We start from the raw sequence: 24,288 nt of genomic DNA, 5'->3' as shown, positions 1-24,288 counted from the left end.
TCAAATCTTCAAACGTCAAACGTCAAATCTTCAAACGTCAAACGTCAAATGTTCAAACGTCGAATCTTCAAACGTCAAATCTTCAAACTTCAAATGTCAAATCCTCAAACGTCAAATACGGGATGTATATTTTTGAAATATTACTGATTTTTCTTAAAATGAAAATAATAATCCTTCGACATCGAGATTTCTAATTTGTCTTCTATTGAGAATTCCGAGTTATGTTTATTTCACAACTTCCCTGATGTCCTAATATCATGTAATTAACTAAATCCCCTCCGATGTACGTGATGCACGTTTTGGGGAAAACCAACAAACATCTCCCAACATACAGGAAGCCAGATCAGACCTTTTGGTCTTTTTCGGGACAGCAATACAAGTAGTCCTCGAATATCTAGATCTACGTTGCTTCTAGGAATACTGCACGCGCGATTTGTACAATTTTTCCGTTTTGTATAATTTATTTTGTTGGTATTTATGTATATAAAGTAAGTTTAAGTAGTTTGGTTAGGTTAGGTGTATATTTTATGTCAAATTTTGACAGATGACATATGGAAACACGTCTAAAATTAACATTATAATTATCTCGAAAGTAGTATTAAAAAATTTAAAAGACATTATTGTATAAATCGCTTAAAAATAGTTAATAGAAATTTAATATTTCGAAACTGAATTGAAACAATGTTAAAAAATTGACATTCTGACGTATTTCAATGAAATAAATCAAAATCTAAACACATTATACATTCAATTTAAATCAATCACGTTGATATTTACAATCTCATATCCCCAAATCTCCATATATCTATTTTATTGATGTATACCGTTTAATAACCTCCAAATTGAAACACTAATTCGACTCCACGTCCAATTAAGCCCCTTCTAATAACCATCACATTGGTACGATCCCATTGGCGGTTGGATCTCCAACTACGTAAAAGAGGCGTTTCCAATTCCTAGCTCCTCCTAGTCGGTTTCAGTTCGTCGATCAGCCTCAATTTCGACAGTTTCATAGTTAACTTCGCATACGTCGGTTAAATAAAAAAATATTTTGAATTTTGTGATTTTGTGTGGAAATATGGAGATATCGTCTAGTGAAGGGTGCGAAAGTATGACGAAACCTGTACCGAGACCGTTTTCTATCGAGGCTTTAATGAGTGATTGCGGTCCGAGGAAAAGTACGAATAATTTTATACCGTGGGAACAGCAAAATAATCAATTTGTGCATTGTAATAAAGACACTGATTCTGATGGAAGTGTCGAAATGGATTTGGCGCAGGATTTGTCCAATAGGAGTCAAAAAGACGGTTAGTACTTCGAAATATTTGTTACTAGATTACGAATTTTTTATCATTTCACACATTTCATAAAATACTTGAGATCTAAACACGACAGCCAGCGTTCTTTTGAGATCAGTAGTCACTAGGAACCAGATCTGGACTATACTGTGTCTAATTTAACCGTTATTTCCATCGACTTCTGAATCGGTGTATTGTCTCGGTGAAACTTCGACGTTTTTTCTTGATTTTTGTTTTCAAACGATCCAATAACTCTATTTAGGATTCGCTATTGATTGTCACTTCCTTTTGGACATAGTAGATTCCAAAATACCGAAGCCATAACCTTTCGAGCTGACTTGGAGGCTTCGAACCTGGTCCACCGACTGCGGTCCACTCAGATGATGATCGTTTTGATTCTGGAGTGAAGTGACGGATCCTTGTTCCATTCAATGTCACAAATCTGATTTATTAAGTGTAAATTTGGTCGAACTCTGGTCTGAATCATCGAAACGTTGTTGTTTTTGATCGACTGCGAGTGAACGCGGCACCAACTTTGAAAAAAAAAATGTCTCGTGGTCAAATGGTAATGCAAAATTGTAAATAGTTTGCTTTTTGATATTTATATGTTGTCTTTTTTTGTGTTGATAAGACACAGCACTTCTGAAACCAATGCTGAAGCTTCTACGGTATTTTTTCTCCGCGTAGTTTTTCGGTTTGCTTAAAAGATGTCTTCGATAGGAATTATTTTACTAAGATGGCGATATCCCAGATGTAAACTTCTGTATTTCGGTTTGGTATTTTAGGAGGCACTAAACACTAAACACTAAACACACTTTTACTTCAACTGAAATTAATTACTGACAAAACCACGACTTTAGGTATGAATTTTGATCTACTTAGACAAAATGTAAGTAGTAAATGATCAGAAGTGCCCAACTGGCCCAACACACAAAGCAAAACCGTAATCTCCTTTTAGCCCCATACGATTTTCCCAGCGAGGTAATCCGAGGGGGCTGAATCTGGGGTATAGGATGCATGAGGTAGCAGTTCAAACTTAATTTAGACCATTGCAATAACGGATTTATGTACAGGTGTATTGTTTAGATGAAACAACACTTCTTCTTATCCAAATGTGACAGTTTTTGCTTGATTTCTTCGCTCAAATGTTGATGGTTGATGGTTTCTCGTTTGGAGCCGGTTCTCTCCCTTTTAAATCCCTTGTTTCGATTGTTTTTTTGTTGGGGGTGCGAAGTGATGGACCCCACTTTCATCCATGACCATGAAACATTGTCCAACATTCGATGGCAACATCTTCGCGACGCTGTTTTTGTTCAATTGTGAAAAAACTTGGTATCCATCATCTGTGCGTCCAAATTCTTAGTTAATATACGATGAATCGCTGTTTTTGGAATGCTTACTATGTCTGATAGCTCGCGCTTTGTGGATTTTCTGGACTCGTCACTTCATTCGGTCGACCACGGAGCTGCTGGTCGTCGCAGGTCGTTCAGTCTCGTCTAAACTTTGCTACCCGATAATTTATTGTTGATAACGAAGGTTCAATCTCACCCAGAGTAGAATCTAGTTCAGTTTTCGTATTGGTTGTGCTAAGAACAGGTCTTATGGTACTAAGGTATATTCTATCTTCTGTTTTCGTCTTTACCATAAAAATTTAGCCATCAAAATGCTACAGCCAACAAGGAAAGCCAACTGTTTGTCTTCTTCTTCTTGTGCGTTACAAAAATCTTGTCTTTGTTCCAGGCAATTCGGATTTAGAGGACGATTTAGACGAAGCGCATTCCTCGGAAAGTTCCGCCGCGACGAAAGCTCGCCGAAGACGTACCGCTTTCACCAGCGAGCAACTCTTGGAATTGGAAAGGGAATTTCACGCCAAAAAGTATCTTTCTTTAACGGAGAGAAGCCAAATAGCAGCGGCTCTGCGTTTGAGCGAAGTACAAGTTAAAATTTGGTTTCAGAATCGTCGAGCGAAATGGAAGAGAGTCAAGGCGGGTTTGGGAAGCGGTCCTCATCAAGGCGTTAAGAATACGCAGCAGAAAAGTAAACTCGTCGTACCTATACCAGTACACGTCAACAGGTAATTGGGTTTTTATATTTTAGATCATGCATGGCGGATTTTTCGTTGTTGTTGTTGGCCGATGAAAAAGTGTTTTGAGATTTGCTGGAAGGAAATACCCAAACAGCCCAAAAGAAAATTACGAAAATCGGAGACAGAAGATAAAACGTGGATCTCCAAAACTAAAGACCATCAAATCAATGAACTAAAAAGGGAGAATCGCTTCCAAACAAAGTAAAGATCGTTCCGTCTGCAGACTAGATCATGGCGTTGGTTTTTTGGGATGCTTGTGGGATAATTTCCATTTTTTATCTACGGAGAGTTTATGCGAACTTATTGCCACGTTTGAGTGACAAAAAACGGTCGCATTTAGCAAGAAGAAAGTGTTGTTTCAACAAGACGATCCACCAGATCACACATCCGTTACTGCAATGGCCAAAATTAATGAATTACAGTTTGAATTGCTACCTCATACACCCAATTGGCCAGATTCAGCCCCCTCGGATTATTTTATGTTCCCAGATTTGAAGAAACGACTCAGCGGTCAAAGATTTTCCAATACTGAAGAGGTGTGGCTATTTGGAGTTAAAGAAATGACATCGCTGCAGAAGTTATGGCGATAATTTCAAGAGAAAATGACAAACGTCTACTAGGATAATCTACTAGGATAAGAAAGGACGATTATATATGAAGGAAGATTGATAAGGAGTAGGTCTCCAGCATTCGTAAGGTGGAAGCTCTTCAGACGGATCCTTGTGGTCACCAAAGAGATGGTACCAGAGCTGGAGCTCAGCTTCTAAGGAAGAACCAAGAAGAGGGTCAAACGTACAGGATCGAACAGGACCCGGTCCTATTGTAAGACAAAGTTTAATAAGTTCCTAATTCCGCCGAAAAGCCTTGAAAGATTGATGATGATCCTGAAGGTCCTTAAGTAGAAGTAATGGAAATGTGGATGTTGCTCAGTCTTCTACGGATCCCATGGATCGAGCACATGACGAATATTTAAGTAAAAGTATCTTATTTGGGACAGATCGACGGAAGGAGAGGACCAAACTACATTCCTGGCTACGGATTATAAGAGACTGGTGTGGCTTCAGATAATAGACATCGAATTTAAATAAAAACTGATGATTTTTCGCTATAATTGAGGTATAGATACTTAAAGCTTCTAAATTTGTAGCATTGGCGGCGGTTTTTATATACAGTACGTCCACAAATTGATTTTTGGTACGATGTAATCCAAAACCAATTAAACTATTTTCTTCAACGTGTTAAAATTGTTACAGATTTGCTGTAAGGAGTCAACACCAACAATTGGAAAGAGCTTTGGGTGATTTGGCCGGGAGAGTTTTAGCCAGTCACGCCGCCCTCAGGGTAGGTTTAGATTTACACGGATTTCACACGCAGGCCCCGCCTCGCTAGAAATCCAAAGGGAAATTTTAAGATATTAGTGATTCCTATGTGATGTACATATACAGTGAGTGTTATAATGAAACAAAATCGGTTTTGCGGGTTCCACAAACTTCATCCGCGTGAGTTATGACCTAAATTATCTCTAGTTGAATAATAAACTATTGATTATTGTTGTTATTGCGATTGCGATAAATTGATAAGTTTAATGCACTCACTACATATGATTTTCCATAATACAACTTTTTTTTTTTTGGAAATTTCGAGTTATATTTATTACATATATCCCAAAATGTGGTGCAATATTATAGAATATTTTACTTTTGAATCGAAAAAATGTCCATTTCTAACAATTCGTTGCTCAATCGCATTATTTCCGTTCCTAAAATAAATTGTTTGATCTGTGAACTAACTTCTCGTTGTTACACCCTGTATAACGAAAAATTCCATTTTTCCAAACTTTAGATTGTACACGTTGTCCCTGTAGAAATTACCAATTGTTAACCATTGGGCATGAGCCGTCCCTGGTCTTCAGATTAAAGTGTAGAATCAGCCATTAAAAATTCATAATTTTCGAATGTTTAATTTAGAAAATCAACTTAAATATAAATTCTGGGGGTTGTATGAAAAAATTTTCACGTCATCTACTCAATTTTTAGCATAAACACCCTGTATATAATTAGTATTGATACCGCTAGATGGCGTATTAGACGATATAAAATTATCTGTCTATGTGTAAGAGAGAGAACTCATTGTCCTTTTCTATTCTCTTCTTTCAAGAAATTAATGGCGCCCGCGCTTGCGCGTGACGTCGGTTTCTCCTGTCATGTGGTCTCGCGAATGTAAACAAAACAGATCAGACTTTAGACACGTTTACTTGAGTTTTTTCTTAAACTTTTATCAGTGAAATGAATATTTTCGAAAATATTGTGTTAGGTTGGGTTAGTTTTGAAGAGGGCTGGGGGTTAAACAAAGCTGCGTAGATATAAAAACTTTTTTTATAGTAAAGGACAACTACATTCGAAATGTTAAACAAAATGGTTATTTTCTTGATGACTTGTAGAATATCAATATTAAAATCAGATACAGAACCAGTGTTTAATATAAGGTGTAAATATTTGTAATATATATGTTGAAATATAATAGTTTTTTCTTTATTACCAAAAATAATATATTCATTGGGTACTTCACATCCCAAACAAAAAAACAAGGGACTGAAAAGGGAAAACCTTCATTGTTATTTATTAATTTAGACAAAACTTCGGATAAAACAAATAATTAATCAGAAAATTAAAAATTTAAACTTATGCAAAATCATCGAAGTGAAACTGTCAACTGTCACATTTAAGGAAGTTAAAGTTGTTTACTCCAGAACGTCCCGAAAATGTTTTGCAGTACGGAACTGTCATTTTCAATACTTGGAACACTCAAAACGCAACTTTCATTATGTAAATAAATACAGAACGAAACTGTCAACTGTCACATTTAAGGAAGTTAAACTTGTCTACTCCATAGCGTCCCGAAAGTATTTTGCAGTACGGAACTATGACTTTCAATACATGGAACACTCAAAACGCAACTTTCGGTATGTAAATAAATACAGAACGAAACTGTCAACTGTCACATTTAAGGAAGTTAAAGTTGTTTACTCCAGAACGTCCCGAAAGTGTTTTGCAGTACGGAACTGTCATTTTCAATACTTGGAACACTCAAAACGCAACTTTCATTATGTAAATGAATACAGAACGAAACTGTCAACTGTCACATTTAAGGAAGTTAAACTTGTCTACTCCATAGCATCCCGAAAGTATTTTGCAGTACGGAACTATGACTTTCAATACATGGAACACTCAAAACGCAACTTTTGGTATGTAAATAAATACAGAACGAAGCTGTCAACTGTCACATTTAAGGAAGTTAAAGTTGTTTACTCCAGAACGTCCCGAAAGTGTTTTGCAGTACGGAACTGTCATTTTCAATACTTGGAACACTCAAAACGCAACTTTCATTATGTAAATGAATACAGAACGAAACTGTCAACTGTCACATTTAAGGAAGTTAAACTTGTCTACTCCATAGCATCCCGAAAGTATTTTGCAGTACGGAACTATGACTTTCAATACATGGAACACTCAAAACGCAACTTTCGGTATGTAAATAAATACAGAACGAAACTGTCAACTGTCACATTTAAGGAAGTTAAAGTTGTTTACTCCAGAACGTCCCGAAAGTGTTTTGCAGTACGGAACTGTCATTTTCAATACTTGGAACACTCAAAACGCAACTTTCATTATGTAAATGAATACAGAACGAAACTGTCAACTGTCACATTTAAGGAAGTTAAACTTGTCTACTCCATAGCATCCCGAAAGTATTTTGCAGTACGGAACTATGACTTTCAATACATGGAACACTCAAAACGCAACTTTCGGTATGTAAATAAATACAGAACGAAGCTGTCAACTGTCACATTTAAGGAAGTTAAAGTTGTTTACTCCAGAGCGTTTCGAAAGTGTTTTGCAGTACGGAACTGTCGTTTTCAATACTTGGAGCACTCAAAACGCAACTTTCTGTATGTAAATAAATACAGAACGCAAACTTTCAGATGGCATCGTCTAAAAAAGTATTTGAAGCAATTTTTTTTTGTTTTCTTTGTTGGAATATACTTCGAAATCATATTAAAAACATTTTATGCTTAATGTTCACTTTAAAATTATTAAATATAATACTTTTCCGGAATTCTACCAAAAAAACAGTCTAGGTTCAGATTTGACATTGACATTTCGATTGTAAGAGTGGATGCAAATCTCAAAAAGTTGCTTTCTCGTATTTGGCGCAGTCAAACGGATACCTTCGTTTGTTTTATTGTGAAAAATTGGATTAACTAAATCAATGCGTCAACGAAAAATATCCAGAAATAAGTCAAGTAAAAAGGCAAAATAAATGTACAAATTCTTCTCGTGAGAAATCCCAAGCAGAAACTAAATACTTAATACGTAGTATTGGCCGCTCAAAGGACATCTATTTGATGAGAAATCATAACTACTGCACCACTGGAAACTATATTTGATAAAGTGAAGAGAAATGTCGAGCTACGAACCTAGATTTTTGCGACAAACCTCGTAACTTTATTTAAAACTAAATTTTCAATAAACGCAAACATTCACTTCGAACAACTTCGATTTATTGTAGCGTATAATTGCGATTGTCCTCATTGACATCGATCTACATCGGAAGCTAGATCACATACGAAGCAGCTGCAGGAGCGGCTCAGCCACCTGGCAGACCCTGTGTCACGGACGCAGGGGTGACAAAATCCATCCACGCCTACTTGATTCTCTACGCCGTGACTTTTCAAGCCGTAGCGGATTTAATGGGATACCTCGATGGGAACCGTAGAAAAGAATCAACTCAGATTAACTGTGAAGGGTAATTATGTTTGTAGACATTAGGGTAATCGGTAAAAGGGATGTAAATAATGTTAGATAGCAATGAGAAGAGGAGTGCGACAAGGAGGACACAACCGAAGGTAGAAAACACAATGGAAACATATATAAACAATCTCCGTTGAGCAGATGACACCGTGGTGGTGGCCAGTAGCCTACCAGAATGGTAGAGCGAGCAAAAATACAAAGAAACGCCTCTACAACACTCCATGGAGAGACCATTGGACAAGCGTCTTGTCTAAAGACACCTGGAGACGCTCGTCAACCAGCATCGGGGCCGAAAACTCTAAATCAGATCGAGAATTGAGCAAGAGCGGAAAATTCTGAGCACCATGAGGATACTTGTGGCAAATCGCTACCTCAGCCTGGAACTCCGGACCAGAATGCTTCGCTTCTTATTCTTTTGTACGGATTTCGAAGATTTGGGGGATGATTTAAGAGCCAGCATCGCGTGGAATCTGGTGATCGCTGTTTTCTTGTCAGTCAACGTGTTGATAAAATGATCGTTGCATTATTATCAGGAATCGAATTAATTCCAATCGCCTTTCTATAATCTATTTATCGATGAGAAATGGATTTTTTTTATCCCATAAATCTTCTATTATTTTATTTGCGTCGCGGTTTGCGGGGGATCATCCGCCAATGAAATAATTGACTCGGACTTTTACGAAGTCCCTTTTCGACAACGGCAGTGTGCAGTTAAGGACGTTATGCCGCATTAACGGACCTTTTATACGGGACCAGCACGAGGTCCTCGATTTCTAATAAACGTTTAAATAAACTGGAAACAGTGGCTTGCCAAATAAAAAAAATATTTTCGATAAATTACGTGATGGATCTGAATGAGGCGTAAAAATTTGGAACGATGTTTTTAACTTGTAAATAAATATTTAAACCACATTTCGAGACGTCAGATTGATTCTAAACTTTGTACAATTGTCAAAGACAGGTCCTTATAAGATAATTTCATAAATTCATACGATTATCTCTATCAAGTTTATCAGGAAATCAAAGAATATTTGGTCTAGATTTTTGTTTACTTCAAGACATCAAATTAAAGAATGTTTGGTCTCGATTTTTATTCATTTCAAGACGTCAGATTAATTCAAAACTTTGTATACTTGTCAAGGACAGGTCCTTATAAGATAATTTCATAAATTCATACGATTATCTCTATCAAGTTTATCAGGAAATCAAAGAATATTTGGTCTAGATTTTGGTTTACTTCAAGACGTCAAATTAAAGAATGTTTGGTCTCGATTTTGATTCACTTCAAGACGTCAGATTAATTCAAAACTTTGTATACTTGTCAAGGACAGGTCCTAATATGATAATTTCATAAATTCATACGATTATCTCTATCAAGTTCATCAGGAAATCAAAGAATATTTGGTCTAGATTTTGGTTTACTTCAAGACGTCAAATTAAAGAATGTTTGGTCTCGATTTTGATTCACTTCAAGACGTCAGATTAATTCAAAACTTTGTATACTTGTCAAGGACAGGTCCTAATATGATAATTTCATAAATTCATACGATTATCTCTATCAAGTTCATCAGGAAATCAAAGAATATTTGGTCTAGATTTTTGTTTACTTCAAGACGTCAAATTAAAGAATGTTTGGTCTCGATTTTGATTCACTTCAAGACGTCAGATTAATTCAAAACTTTGTATACTTGTCAAGGACAGGTCCTAATATGATAATTTCATAAATTCATACGATTATCTCTATCAAGTTCATCAGGAAATCAAAGAATATTTGGTCTAGATTTTTGTTTACTTCAAGACGTCAAATTAAAGAATGTTTGGTCTCGATTTTGATTCACTTCAAGACGTCAGATTAATTCAAAACTTTGTATACTTGTCAAGGACAGGTCCTAATATGATAATTTCATAAATTCATACGATTATCTCTATCAAGTTCATCAGGAAATCAAAGAATATTTGGTCTGGATTTTTGTTTACTTCAAGACGTCAAATTAAAGAATGTTTGGTCTCGATTTTTATTCATTTCAAGACGTCAGATTAATTCATAACTTTGTATACTTGTCAAGGACAGGTCCTAATATGATAATTTCATAAATTCATACGATTATCTCTATCAAGTTCATCAGGAAATCAAAGAATATTTGGTCTAGATTTTTGTTTACTTCAAGACGTCAAATTAAAGAATGTTTGGTCTCGATTTTGATTCACTTCAAGACGTCAGATTAATTCAAAACTTTGTATACTTGTCAAGGACAGGTCCTAATATGATAATTTCATAAATTCATACGATTATCTCTATCAAGTTCATCAGGAAATCAAAGAATATTTGGTCTGGATTTTTGTTTACTTCATTACGTCAAATTAAAGAATGTTTGGTCTCGATTTTGATTCACTTCAAGACGTCAGATTAATTCATAACTTTGTATACTTGTCAAGGACAGGTCCTAATATGATAATTTCATAAATTCATACGATTATCTCTATCAAGTTCATCAGGAAATCAAAGAATATTTGGTCTGGATTTTTGTTTACTTCAAGACGTCAAATTAAAGAATGTTTGGTCTCGATTTTTATTCATTTCAAGACGTCAGATTAATTCATAACTTTGTATACTTGTCAAGGACAGGTCCTAATATGATAATTTCATAAATTCATACGATTATCTCTATCAAGTTCATCAGGAAATCAAAGAATATTTGGTCTAGATTTTTGTTTACTTCAAGACGTCAAATTAAAGAATGTTTCGTCTCGATTTTGATTCACTTCAAGACGTCAGATTAATTCAAAACTTTGTATACTTGTCAAGGACAGGTCCTAATATGATAATTTCATAAATTCATACGATTATCTCTATCAAGTTTATCAGGAAATCAAAGAATATTTGGTCTAGATTTTTGTTTACTTCAAGACGTCAAATTAAAGAATGTTTGGTCTCGATTTTGATTCACTTCAAGACGTCAGATTAATTCAAAACTTTGTATACTTGTCAAGGACAGGTCCTAATATGATAATTTCATAAATTCATACGATTATCTCTATCAAGTTCATCAGGAGATAAAAGAATGTTGAAGGAAGACGAATGTGGTGATTTTCGTAGTTACTGTGGACTCTGAGTCGCGTTTAAAATTTTCATTTGCTACGTCTATGCGTATAAATCAGCAGATCCAAAATATCGCTTAACATCAGCAGATCAGAACACAATACACGACGATGATGTATGAGAAGGACCTCCCACCGAACAATTTGCCAACATTACAACCGAACTGACGTTGCCATTGTGAGCTCTGTTGTCGGATCGCTTCATCCTTTTCCGCGTAAATTTCGTCCTTGTTGACCAAATTTATTTACGAGTCCCTATTGCCGATTTCATGGAATTTTAATAATGGTAGCAAGAAAAATTCATGACGTTTATCATAGAGAAAAAGTAATAGTTCGAATTCTATTATCGGAATTCTCCTTTTGCTATTTTTAAGTAATTTTTAACTGACCGTTTGATACAATTTTATTCGTGTTTCGAGTCCTAAGCTAGTGTGGATCACGATTAGGTACCGGGTAGCGAAAAAAATCAGCTGGGACGTGTGGAAACACGATTTATCTATGACCTAATGTTTTTCTCCAACACCGGGACCAGGACCAAAAGGAATGATTTGATTGGCAGTGATATGGAAATTTGTGACAAAATTATTCCTATTTCTGCGATTGGTCCCTCTATTAAAGTCAAACCTAACCTAACATTTTTTCATTTCGCTTTTAACTACATCGATGTCGCTCCAAGCGTGGACCAAAACTGAACTGAAACAAGTTTTCGGGTTTTTATTGGTGCCTTTTTTGGTTTGGATTGGTCAAAAACCCAGGCAGAGATCGAATACTATACAGGGTGACCCACGACGAGTTAAAACTATCTGTATATTGGCAAATACTTAGAGTAGAATCATGAAACTTTCTACGTTTAGGTTTTCGGATACGATCTTTTTAAATGAAATATTTTTAAAAATGGCCGACTTCCGATTCTACCGGATGTCGACTGTAACTTTGTTATTTTAAATATAACACCCTGTATATTATTACATTTTTGAAATCTACGTGAAATTTTAGTATAGTTTTGTCTAAAAACTTTTTTCGAAAAATGCGTACTTTTTGAGTTATTAATATTTTTGTAAAAAATTTGACCCTTGCAGACCTTTACAAATTATTTTTTTACGACTACACCCTTGAAGATATAAAAATGATTTTTATTCAGTTGCTTTTAGTAAGGTCAGACTTATTTGAATCTATGTTGAAAAATTTCCCATTCTATACAGGGTGTATATAAAAAGTGTTCAAATTTTAACTATATAAATATCAAATTTCGTTATTTATTTAAATAGAACACCCTGTATATTAATACATTTTTGAAATCTACATGAAATTTCAGTATATTTTTGTTTAAAAACTTTTATCGAAAAATGCCTACTTTTCGAGTTATTAATATTTTTGTAAAAAATTTGACCGTTGCAGACCTTTACAAATTATTTTTTTACGACTACACCCTTGAAGATATAAAAATGATTTTTATTCAGTTGCTTTTAGTAAGGTCAGACTTATTTGAATCTATGTTGAAAAATTTCCCATTCTATACAGGGTGTATATAAAAAGTGTTCAAATTTTAACTATATAAATATCAAATTTCGTTATTTATTTAAATAGAACACCCTGTATATTAATACATTTTTGAAATCTACATGAAATTTCAGTATATTTTTGTTTAAAAACTTTTATCGAAAAATGCCTACTTTTCGAGTTATTAATATTTTTGTAAAAAATTTGACCGTTGCAGACCTTTACAAATTATTTTTTTACGACTACACCCTTGAAGATATAAAAATGATTTTTATTCAGTTGCTTTTAGTAAGGTCAGACTTATTTGAATCTATGTTGAAAAATTTCCCATTCTATACAGGGTGTATATAAAAAGTGTTCAAATTTTAACTATATAAATATCAAATTTCGTTATTTATTTAAATAGAACACCCTGTATATTAATACATTTTTGAAATCTACATGAAATTTCAGTATATTTTTGTTTAAAAACTTTTATCGAAAAATGCCTACTTTTCGAGTTATTAATTTTTTTGTAAAAAATTTGACCGTTGCAGACCTTTACAAATTATTTTTTTACGACTACACCCTTGAAGATATAAAAATGATTTTTATTCGGTTGCTTTAAGCAAAATCAGACGTATTTGAATCTATGTCGAAAAATTTCTCATTTTATACAGGGCGCGTCTAAAAAGTGTTCAAAGTTTAACTTCAGACCACACCTGCATCTCTAAAAATTTGCAGAAAACATTTAATATCTGGATAACGATAAGGTTTAGGTATAGGAAATTATGAATGAATCTGCCTTATTTTTTATCCCTGAATGCATCAAAATAGAAAAAACCAGGTGGTTCTATTTAAAAAAATAAAGAAATTTGATATTTACGTAGTTAAACTTTGAACACTTTTTATACGAACCCTGTATAGAATGAAACATTTTTCAACATAGATTTAAATACGTCTGAACTTGCTTAAAGCAACCGAATAAAAATCATTTTTATATCTTTAAGGGAATCATCGTAAAAAAATAATTTATAAGGGTCAAATTTTTTACAAAAAAATTAATAACTCAAAAAATATGTATTTTTCGAAAAAAGTATTTAGACAAAAGTATACTAAAATTTTACGTAGATTTAAAAAATGTATCAATATACAGGATGTTCTATTTAAAATAACAAAGTTACAGTCGACTTCCGGTAGAACCGGAAGTCGGCCATCTTTGAAAATATTATAGTTAAAAAGATCGTATCCGAAAACCCAAACGTAGAAATTTTCATGATTTTACTATAAGTATTTTGTAATATACAGATAGTTTTATATACAGATAGTTTTAACTCGTTGTGGGACACCCTGTATAGTATAAACGTACAAGTTGTGTATTCTTAACAGTTTATTTGGTGCAGCGTGCGATCTATTGCAAATTCTAGTGTTATTATGAAAAAAACATCACGTGCAGCTACAAGAAACCAAAAATTTGAAATAGTAATTCGTTTGAATCGAAAACTTCGACTTTAGAAAAGAATTTCCATCAGTAGACAAATTTCTGTCGCAGTTCGAGATGATGGGAATCACCCCGAACTCAATCCAAGCACACTACGGAAATACCAAATAAATTGAAGCAAACTAAACGTGTTTAAACGGGTTTTTCCAAATAATTTACCCACCGGTTTCAATCCAACGTTGTTAAAAAATCAAAATTTCAACCCCTTGCACTTTTTCTCCCCCGACTGGTTAATTGAATTAGCATAAATAATGAAATTATTGAAAGATATTCACTAGGAGTGTTTAAATTGACGTCCATCTTGACCAATGCATTTACGACAAAGTTTTTTAACGAAACAGGCGGATCAAACTGTCTTAAATTCTTCTTGAATTACAGTTGCGCGGTCCTTTTGCAAAAACGCTGTCTTTGAAGAAATCCCACAGGAAGAAATCACAAAAGACCGCGCGGGTCGCTCCACAGCGTTGCCTCATTTTTGGCGACCTAAATAAATGCTTTATTATCTTAATACTCTTTCGTTCATTAAAAAGACTGTAGTTTGGTAAACAAACTAAAAATTTGACGACGATGACAAATTTTTTACGGGTAAGTTGTTTTTGTAAACACGGCAGATCGAAAATACAAATTTCTTGAATGTAAAAGATAAAAACGAAGATCCCCCGTAGAAAAAGAATTATCGAAGTGGCGTTCCAACAAATTGGAACAATTTCGAGGTCGATTTTATGGTAATGATCGGTCCCAGGAGGTTTCTGCTCTAAAAGCACAAACTTGCTTAGTCAGGATGAAAATATATTTCCATCGACGAGACCATTTTTGGATACTCTTGTCGAACACTTACTAATTTGCATTCGATTAGTTTTTTTGTCGTATCATTTCCTAATTTCGAATAATAACATAATTAAACACCAAACTGTACTAATTCTAATATATTTCCAAGCCAATATCCATGTATTAACATCGGGGAATTGATTGGTTGAGATTAAGGTGTTTTGATTGTTGAATACGACGAATTTACTGATTCTTAAAACTAATAACTCAAAAAAAAAAACGCAATTCTCAATTATAGACGTTAGTTTTGGTATCTAGATCCGATCGCTTCCCATTTTCGAAACTCCACGATTCCAAACGCCTCGTTTGGGTTCGTGTAAGTTTGGAACAAAGGTAGAAGGTTTTGGTTTTTCCCAAAATCATGTATATCCAGTAGAATTTGCAATTTCCTGGAGCAGATATCGGCCCGTCAGGTGTGGACGGTTTATCGTGTTATTGAGGAAGTTTGTTTGGACAATTATCTACCTAAATATTCTTAAATACAATGCCACAAGGCGTTGTCGCCATACAACTTTTTAATTTCCCGATAAACTTGGAAATATATTAGAATTAGTACACTTTGGTGCCACAAAACTATCAATATAAATGAAGACGTGTTGGGGGAAACTTCTTGGGGAATGTTTGATACCCATATTAGAAGGAACTGTGATTTGTAGGGATGATTTTATAATCCAACAAAATGAGCTGCTTCCTATACGTCGAAAAATGGTTTAACAACAACGATTTAGTTTATTTTTGAGTTTAAAAACATATTAAAAAACAAAAATAGGAAACGAGGAGTAATCCACGTCAAAAAAATGATTTTAAAACGTTAAAATCGATAGCCATAATGCAAAGGATTGAAAGACTTGATGATGATGACGATGACGATGATGAAGATGACAGGAAACCATCCTCAAAGTAAACGTAAGTCATTTACTCACAAAACTGGAGATTTTTCAAATTAATTCTGGAAAAGATAAGCAAACAATACAAAATAACAAAAGAATAACGCAGGCCTTGAAAGATTTGGAGAAACGAAATGGCGGAGCTGGAAGGAATGGAAAATAATAACAAAAACAGTTAAAATAAACGATAAACTATAAAAAAAACAAAAATAGGGAACGAGGAGTAATCCACGTCAAAAAAATGATTTTAAAACGTTAAAATCGATAGCCATAATGCAAAGGATTGAAAGACTTGATGATGATGACGAAGACGATGGTGAAGATGACAGGAAACCATCCTCAAAGTAAACGTAAGTCATTTACTCACAAAACTGGAGATTTTTCAAATTAATTCTGGAAAAGATAAGCAAACAATACAAAATAACAAAAGAATAACGCAGGCCTTGAAAGATTTGGAGAAACGAAATGGCGGAGCTGGAAGGAATGGAAAATAATAACAAAAACAGTTAAAATAAACGATAAACTATAAAAAAAAAAACAAAAATAGGGAACGAGGAGTAATCCACGTCAAAAAAATGATTTTAAAACGTTAAAATCGATAGCCATAATGCAAAGGATTGAAAGACTTGATGATGATGACGAAGACGATGGTGAAGATGACAGGAAACCATCCTCAAAGTAAACGTAAGTCATTTACTCACAAAACTGGAGATTTTTCAAATTAATTCTGGAAAAGATAAGCAAACAATACAAAATAACAAAAGAATAACGCAGGCCTTGAAAGATTTGGAGAAACGAAATGGCGGAGCTGGAAGGAATGGAAAATAATAACAAAAACAGTTAAAATAAACGATAAACTATAAAAAAAACAAAAATAGGGAACGAGGAGTAATCCACGTCAAAAAAATGATTTTAAAACGTTAAAATCGATAGCCATAATGCAAAGGATTGAAAGACTTGATGATGATGACGAAGACGATGGTGAAGATGACAGGAAACCATCCTCAAAGTAAACGTAAGTCATTTACTCACAAAACTGGAGATTTTTCAAATTAATTCTGGAAAAGATAAGCAAACAATACAAAATAACAAAAGAATAACGCAGGCCTTGAAAGATTTGGAGAAACGAAATGGCGGAGCTGGAAGGAATGGAAAATAATAACAAAAACAGTTAAAATAAACGATAAACTATAAGAAAAAAAAACAAAAATAGGGAACGAGGAGTAATCCACGTCAAAAAAATGATTTTAAAACGTTAAAATCGATAGCCATAATGCAAAGGATTGAAAGACTTGATGATGATGACGAAGACGATGATGAAGATGACAGGAAACCATCCTCAAAGTAAACGTAAGTCATTTACTCACAAAACTGGAGATTTTTCAAATTAATTCTGGAAAAGATAAGCAAACAATACAAAATAACAAAAGAATAACGCAGGCCTTGAAAGATTTGGAGAAACGAAATGGCGGAGCTGGAAGGAATGGAAAATAATAACAAAAACAGTTAAAATAAACGATAAACTATAAGAAAAAAAACAAAAATAGGGAACGAGGAGTAATCCACGTCAAAAAAATGATTTTAAAACGTTAAAATCGATAGCCATAATGCAAAGGATTGAAAGACTTGATGATGATGACGAAGACGATGATGAAGATGACAGGAAACCATCCTCAAAGTAAACGTAAGTCATTTACTTACAAAACTGGAGATTTTTCAAATTAATTCTGGAAAAGATAAGCAAACAATACAAATTAACAAAAGAATAACGCAGGCCTTGAAAGATTTGGAGAAACGAAATGGCGGAGCTGGAAGGAATGGAAAATAATAACAAAAACAGTTAAAATAAACGATAAACTATAAAAAAAAAAACAAAAATAGGGAACGAGGAGTAATCCACGTCAAAAAAATGATTTTAAAACGTTAAAATCGATAGCCATAATGCAAAGGATTGAAAGACTTGATGATGATGACGAAGACGATGATGAAGATGACAGGAAACCATCCTCAAAGTAAACGTAAGTCATTTACTCACAAAACTGGAGATTTTTCAAATTAATTCTGGAAAAGATAAGCAAACAATACAAAATAACAAAAGAATAACGCAGGCCTTGAAAGATTTGGAGAAACGAAATGGCGGAGCTGGAAGGAATGGAAAATAATAACAAAAACAGTTAAAATAAACGATAAACTATAAGAAAAAAAACAAAAATAGGGAACGAGGAGTAATCCACGTCAAAAAAATGATTTTAAAACGTTAAAATCGATAGCCATAATGCAAAGGATTGAAAGACTTGATGATGATGACGATGACGATGATGAAGATGACAGGAAACCATCCTCAAAGTAAACGTAAGTCATTTACTCACAAAACTGGAGATTTTTCAAATTAATTCTGGAAAAGATAAGCAAACAATACAAAATAACAAAAGAATAACGCAGGCCTTGAAAGATTTGGAGAAACGAAATGGCGGAGCTGGAAGGAATGGAAAATAATAACAAAAACAGTTAAAATAAACGATAAACTATAAAAAAAACAAAAATAGGGAACGAGGAGTAATCCACGTCAAAAAAATGATTTTAAAACGTTAAAATCGATAGCCATAATGCAAAGGATTGAAAGACTTGATGATGATGACGAAGACGATGATGAAGATGATAGGAAATCATTCTCAAAGTAAACGTAAGTCATTTACTCACAAAACTGGAGATTTTTCAAATTAATTCTGGAATCTATATGATTTTTCTTTTTTATAAATGTTTTTGAGCACGATAATTGAGTCTGAACTTTTTGGAAAACTTGGTATTACAGTTTAACGAAGAATTGTCTCGAAATAAGGTCGATTTAAATGAAAATATAAATTCTCGAAAATTCCATAGTGTGTTTCGGGATATTTACGAGCTGACCCTCGTAATCTTCGTCCTATATCTAGCAGGAACAATCACAAGTGCTCGTACTGCGTCTGCGGTGCTGCCGCGTTTCTGTAGGGGGCGTGGTTGGTGCAAATTGCGACACTGCGACCGACGATTTGGCCGCGCTGTTTCTCTTTTTATGACCCACCAATTTGTCGAGAAAAATGATCCCCGTAATGGGGAAATTTCGCAGACAATCACTAATGATTTCGCCTTTATAGACGAAAAGAAAAAAAGCTTTAACGATATTAGAGAATCCCCGATTTTAGTATTACTCTGTGTTGATATGTATCCCGGGCGTGAAATGCTAGTTTTGGCGATCGAAATTCGATTTTTCCAACAAAATACAGGTTAAATTCGTCTAAAAACTTTTTCTAAAGTCTGGTTGACCGTTTTCTTACCTGGAGCTCAAGTAAAATAGGTAATTGATCATCCTATAAATGTTCGATAGGATTTAAGTCCAGGCTATACACCGGCTTATCTATATCGGTAAATAATGCCGTACAGAACCTGCAGCATGTGGACGAGCATTGCCCCGTATTCGAATGAGTTTCAATCAAAACTCGGTTTCTACTTCCATTGAGATACCCGCTCAAATAACCCAGGAACCTCTTCCAAAAGCGACATATTCTTTTAGACAACGTCCGAAGAGAATTGGGCACCAGTAGCTCCCCTTAGTCTCGCACCTACGTTTCTCTGATCTATTATTGGACTTGAACACCATCGAGAATCAGATTTCTAGGCAATGAATCGGTTACATTTCTCTGATGTGTCCCAGCACTTCCGAAACCGCGTCTTCGGCATCTTCGTCAAGGCGCAAAGACGAGATGGATTCATGGATTTGGTGTCGGAAACACCACCTTATAGTTCCGATTTGTCGCCGCGCGACTATTATTTATTTGGTACGTTGGAATAGGCATTCGGCGGACTGATATTCGAAAGCGATAACACAAATTCTACTTTTGATGAATTTTAAGCAATTTTCATTTGTTTATTTGTAATAATTTAAATGATATTTTCAATAATACGTTAGATTAGTATCTCGCGAACCGAAATATCGTTATTATAGTCTGAAAGCGATTCTCGGTCGACGAGATTGCGGTTCGGTATCAACGTCCGGGGGTGGCTGGCTCCCCGTCGCTCCGATAATTGCTTGGGGGCCCCGCCCTGGGTGCGCCGCGTGCTCGCATCTCATTACACTTGTTGACAAATGAAAAACGATTACTAACCGCGGATACATACATTCGAGCACTCCATGAATTCACTAACGAACTTTCATCGTTAGATTTAAGCGTCTAATGAATCACTAATGCGGTTAATGGAGGCTTCAAGGATCCGCCTACTTTTTTTTTTTTGTTGATTTATTATATTCCGCTTCGGTACTTTCTCGTATCGTATCGTTTGGAGAAATAATTACGGGGGCCGATTAGAAAATTAACGATGACGATGAAACAACAACAAAATTTGGACACTGCTGGTGGTATTTGGGTCATAAAAAGAATATCGATGGGAAATTTTGGATGCTACGAGCTCTAACCATATTAGAGAAGATTTGTGTGCAGTATAACGTTCCTGGTATGCACAGTTTTTCCAATAAAAGCCCCGCAACTTCAATAAATCACAAGAGGATAGTGGAGATGTTGAAAAACTTATTTGGAAGACCAAAGCAGTACTGTAAGCGATGTGGCTGAAGAATTGGGCGAAATTCTGGTGAAAACTTTGATTTTTATCAGAAATTCACACGCCAGGAAGTTTCCATGCGTCTCCTGCAGTGGTATGGACGTAATGGTTCGTACCATCGAAGACCAAGGACGAAAACGTTGCACTAATCAAATTGATGATCGTTTTTTGAGACTGTTTTTAAACTGTTTACCTTCAGTTAACCAACAGTTACCATCTTCAGAGACTGAAGCTAAACAGTTTACCTTCAGTTAACCAACAGTTACCATGATCAGAGACTGAAGCTAAACAGTTTACCTTCAGTTAACCAACAGTTACCATCTTCAGAGACTGGAGCTAAACAGTTTACCTTCAGTTAACCAACAGTTACCATCTTTAGAGACTGAAGCTAAACAGTTTACCTTCAGTTAACCAACAGTTACCATCTTCAGAGACTGGAGCTAAACAGTTTACCTTCAGTTAACCAACAGTTACCATCTTCAGAGACTGGAGCTAAACAGTTTACCTTCAGTTAACCAACAGTTACCATCTTCAGAGACTGGAGCTAAACAGTTTACCTTCAGTTAACCAACAGTTACCATCTTCAGAGACTGGAGCTAAACAGTTTACCTTCAGTTAACCAACAGTTACCATCTTCAGAGACTGGAGCTAAACAGTTTACCTTCAGTTAACCAACAGTTACCATCTTCAGAGACTGGAGCTAAACAGTTTACCTTCAGTTAACCAACAGTTACCATCTTTAGAGACTGAAGCTAAACAGTTTACCTTCAGTTAACCAACAGTTACCATCTTTAGAGACTGAAGCTAAACAGTTTACCTTCAGTTAACCAACAGTTACCATCTTCAGAGACTGGAGCTAAACAGTTTACCTTCAGTTAACCAACAGTTACCATCTTCAGAGACTGGAGCTAAACAGTTTACCTTCAGTTAACCAACAGTTACCATCTTCAGAGACTGGAGCTAAACAGTTTACCTTCAGTTAACCAACAGTTACCATCTTCAGAGACTGGAGCTAAACAGTTTACCTTCAGTTAACCAACAGTTACCATGATCAGAGACTGAAGCTAAACAGTTTACCTTCAGTTAACCAACAGTTACCATCTTCAGAGACTGAAGCTAAACAGTTAACCAACAGTTACCATGATCAGAGACTGAAGCTAAACAGTTTACCTTCAGTTAACCAACAGTTACCATCTTCAGAGACTGGAGCTAAACAGTTTAGCTTCAGTTAACCAACAGTTACCATCTTCAGAGACTGAAGCTAAACAGTTTACCTTCAGTTAACCAACAGTTACCATGATCAGAGACTGAAGCTAAACAGTTTACCTTCAGTTAACCAACAGTTACCATCTTCAGAGACTGAAGCTAAACAGTTTAGCTTCAGTTAACCAACAGTTACCATCTTCAGAGACTGGAGCTAAACAGTTTACCTTCAGTTAACCAACAGTTACCATGATCAGAGACTGAAGCTAAACAGTTTACCTTCAGTTAACCAACAGTTACCATGATCAGAGACTGAAGCTAAACAGTTTACCTTCAGTTAACCAACAGTTACCATCTTCAGAGACTGAAGCTAAACAGTTTACCTTCAGTTAACCAACAGTTACCATGATCAGAGACTGAAGCTAAACAGTTTACCTTCAGTTAACCAACAGTTACCATGATCAGAGACTGAAGCTAAACAGTTTACCTTCAGTTAACCAACAGTTACCATCTTCAGAGACTGAAGCTAAACAGTTAACCAACAGTTACCATGATCAGAGACTGAAGCTAAACAGTTTACCTTCAGTTAACCAACAGTTACCATGATCAGAGACTGAAGCTAAACAGTTTACCTTCAGTTAACCAACAGTTACCATGATCAGAGACTGAAGCTAAACAGTTTACCTTCAGTTAACCAACAGTTACCATCTTCAGAGACTGAAGCTAAACAGTTTAGCTGGTGGTTAGGCGTATTATTAATAATAATCGTTCGACACGTTTATATGTAAAATAATCAATTATTTCCAATGAAAATTCACGGGGATATATCGATAGAGATATTTTTTAAATTTATTTTCGTAATAACGAAACTAGGATTTCTCTATATGTATAATTCATGTATCGATGTTTGTCTGTTCATTACGAAATTGAAAGGACATACGACATGTATTAAAATTATCATAAATCCATCGTTTTGGCGTTATCTGATCGAAACAAAAAAAAACCTATGCATGAAAATGAAGAAAGTATAAGTTATTTACATTGTGTTATAAATTTACGGAACCGTAATCGGTTTACAGTAATTGAATCTTTAATGAACGATTTTATTGTGTTAGAAAAACCGATTAAAAATTGAAAATATTTGACGGAACAATGAATAGAAAGCCGAAGACAGGATTGTTGTAGCGATTAAAAAATATTCTAGTTAGTTTTTAGAATTACCATAATTGATTTTGTGAAAGATTTCGTTCTTAACCTCGTAACTTCTACAGGGACAACCTGCACAATCTAAAGTTAGCAAAAATGGATTTTACAACAAAAAACTCGATAAAATTAATGGTTTAGGAAATATTTAGAGTTTTAGATCGTTGTACATGCAAAACTTTCGCTATAAAGACTAATTATTAATTGAAAAATACTTACAGTAGGTATTAAAACACAATCAAAACATTTCTTGGAGGACTAATGAATAAATAAATAAACATTCGTACTACATACTATCGAATATTATATAACTGGCGTAAGATAAACGTTTGAATAGTAATAATTATTTTTAATCTAGTCAATTAACCTACTAAATGATATAAAATTAAAAATTTTAGCGACTTAATTTACTAATTTCACTTTGCTGTCATTCTTTTCGACAGCTGTCATCTTTAAACCAAGGTTACTAGAATAATAGACACGCGCATGTTTTTGTCAACAAACTATAGGTTGCGTCATTATCTTTACATTTTTGTTTTGTTTATATTTTTACGTCAAATAAAATATCACGAACATTTTGTTCGAGTTATAAAGATGTGTGTTATCTCTTGCTATACAAATATATTTCTAATTAACGAATTTATTGAGCTGCGAAGAATCTGTGACGTCACTTGTCTACTACGCATCTATTGTCACAAACCTTCTATTATTCTAGTAACCTTGATTTGACCTTCCAATATGGTAGAACTTCCCTTTAATTAATACACCATAAAAAAACGTTCTACAATCGTGTATAATTCTGCCCGGAAAGCGATCAGGACGTAACTGGCCTCTGAAGATATACCAGAAGACAAATAATACATCAAATGCATGTCGACATATTCATTTAAGGTAATTACCACCATATTTGAACTCTAAATTTGATGTGATAATTATTGATGACAGGTTTTGGGAAGAATCTCAGAAAACACCCTGTACAATAATCTTTTTAAACCTTTAAATATTTATCCTTCAATAATGAGAATAGGTAAAAATCATCGAGTATTAAGTCTGGTGAATACAGTGGCTATTAAACCAAATCCAATACATTTGATATGCCGATATGATGTTCAACATGGTGGGCTCAATCACTGATCCCTGTGGAACTCCACTGTTTATATCTAGGGTTGTTGTACACATACCATTAAAAAGATTCGTGATTCTTAGATTCATAATTTGATAAATATATGGTTCGTGGATTCAAAAAAATGAGAAATTCAAACAATCACATATTGGTAGATTCATAGTTTCCAAGTTTCGT

The 24,288-nt window shown here is 34.6% G+C and overlaps 1 protein-coding gene across 1 annotated transcript; it reads left to right on the top strand.

Moving 5' to 3' along the window:
* The first annotated feature begins 1,078 nt into the window (after positions 1–1,078).
* LOC130442940 (homeobox protein unplugged-like) lies at positions 1,079–4,851 on the top strand. Its single transcript, XM_056777349.1, has 3 exons — positions 1,079–1,307; positions 3,039–3,372; positions 4,638–4,851. The coding sequence occupies exons 1-3, from the start codon at positions 1,079–1,081 to the stop codon at positions 4,771–4,773; spliced, it is 699 nt and encodes a 232-aa protein (XP_056633327.1). The 3' UTR covers positions 4,774–4,851.
* Positions 4,852–24,288: the final 19,437 nt, after the last annotated feature.

Source organism: Diorhabda sublineata, chromosome 4 (assembly GCF_026230105.1).
Source record: "Diorhabda sublineata isolate icDioSubl1.1 chromosome 4, icDioSubl1.1, whole genome shotgun sequence".
In the NCBI taxonomy this organism is placed as follows: domain Eukaryota; kingdom Metazoa; phylum Arthropoda; class Insecta; order Coleoptera; family Chrysomelidae; genus Diorhabda; species Diorhabda sublineata.
Note: the sequence above shows the minus strand (reverse complement) of the source record. Positions and strands in the feature narration are given on the sequence as shown.

Coding starts and splice junctions, on each gene's coding strand:
- LOC130442940 (XM_056777349.1), top strand. CDS start 1,079: ATGGAGATATCGTCTAGTGAAGGGTGCGAAAGTATGACGAAACCTGTA. Junction 1,308..3,038: donor CAATAGGAGTCAAAAAGACG/GTTAGTACTTCG, acceptor TCTTTGTTCCAG/GCAATTCGGATTTAGAGGAC. Junction 3,373..4,637: donor ATACCAGTACACGTCAACAG/GTAATTGGGTTT, acceptor AAATTGTTACAG/ATTTGCTGTAAGGAGTCAAC.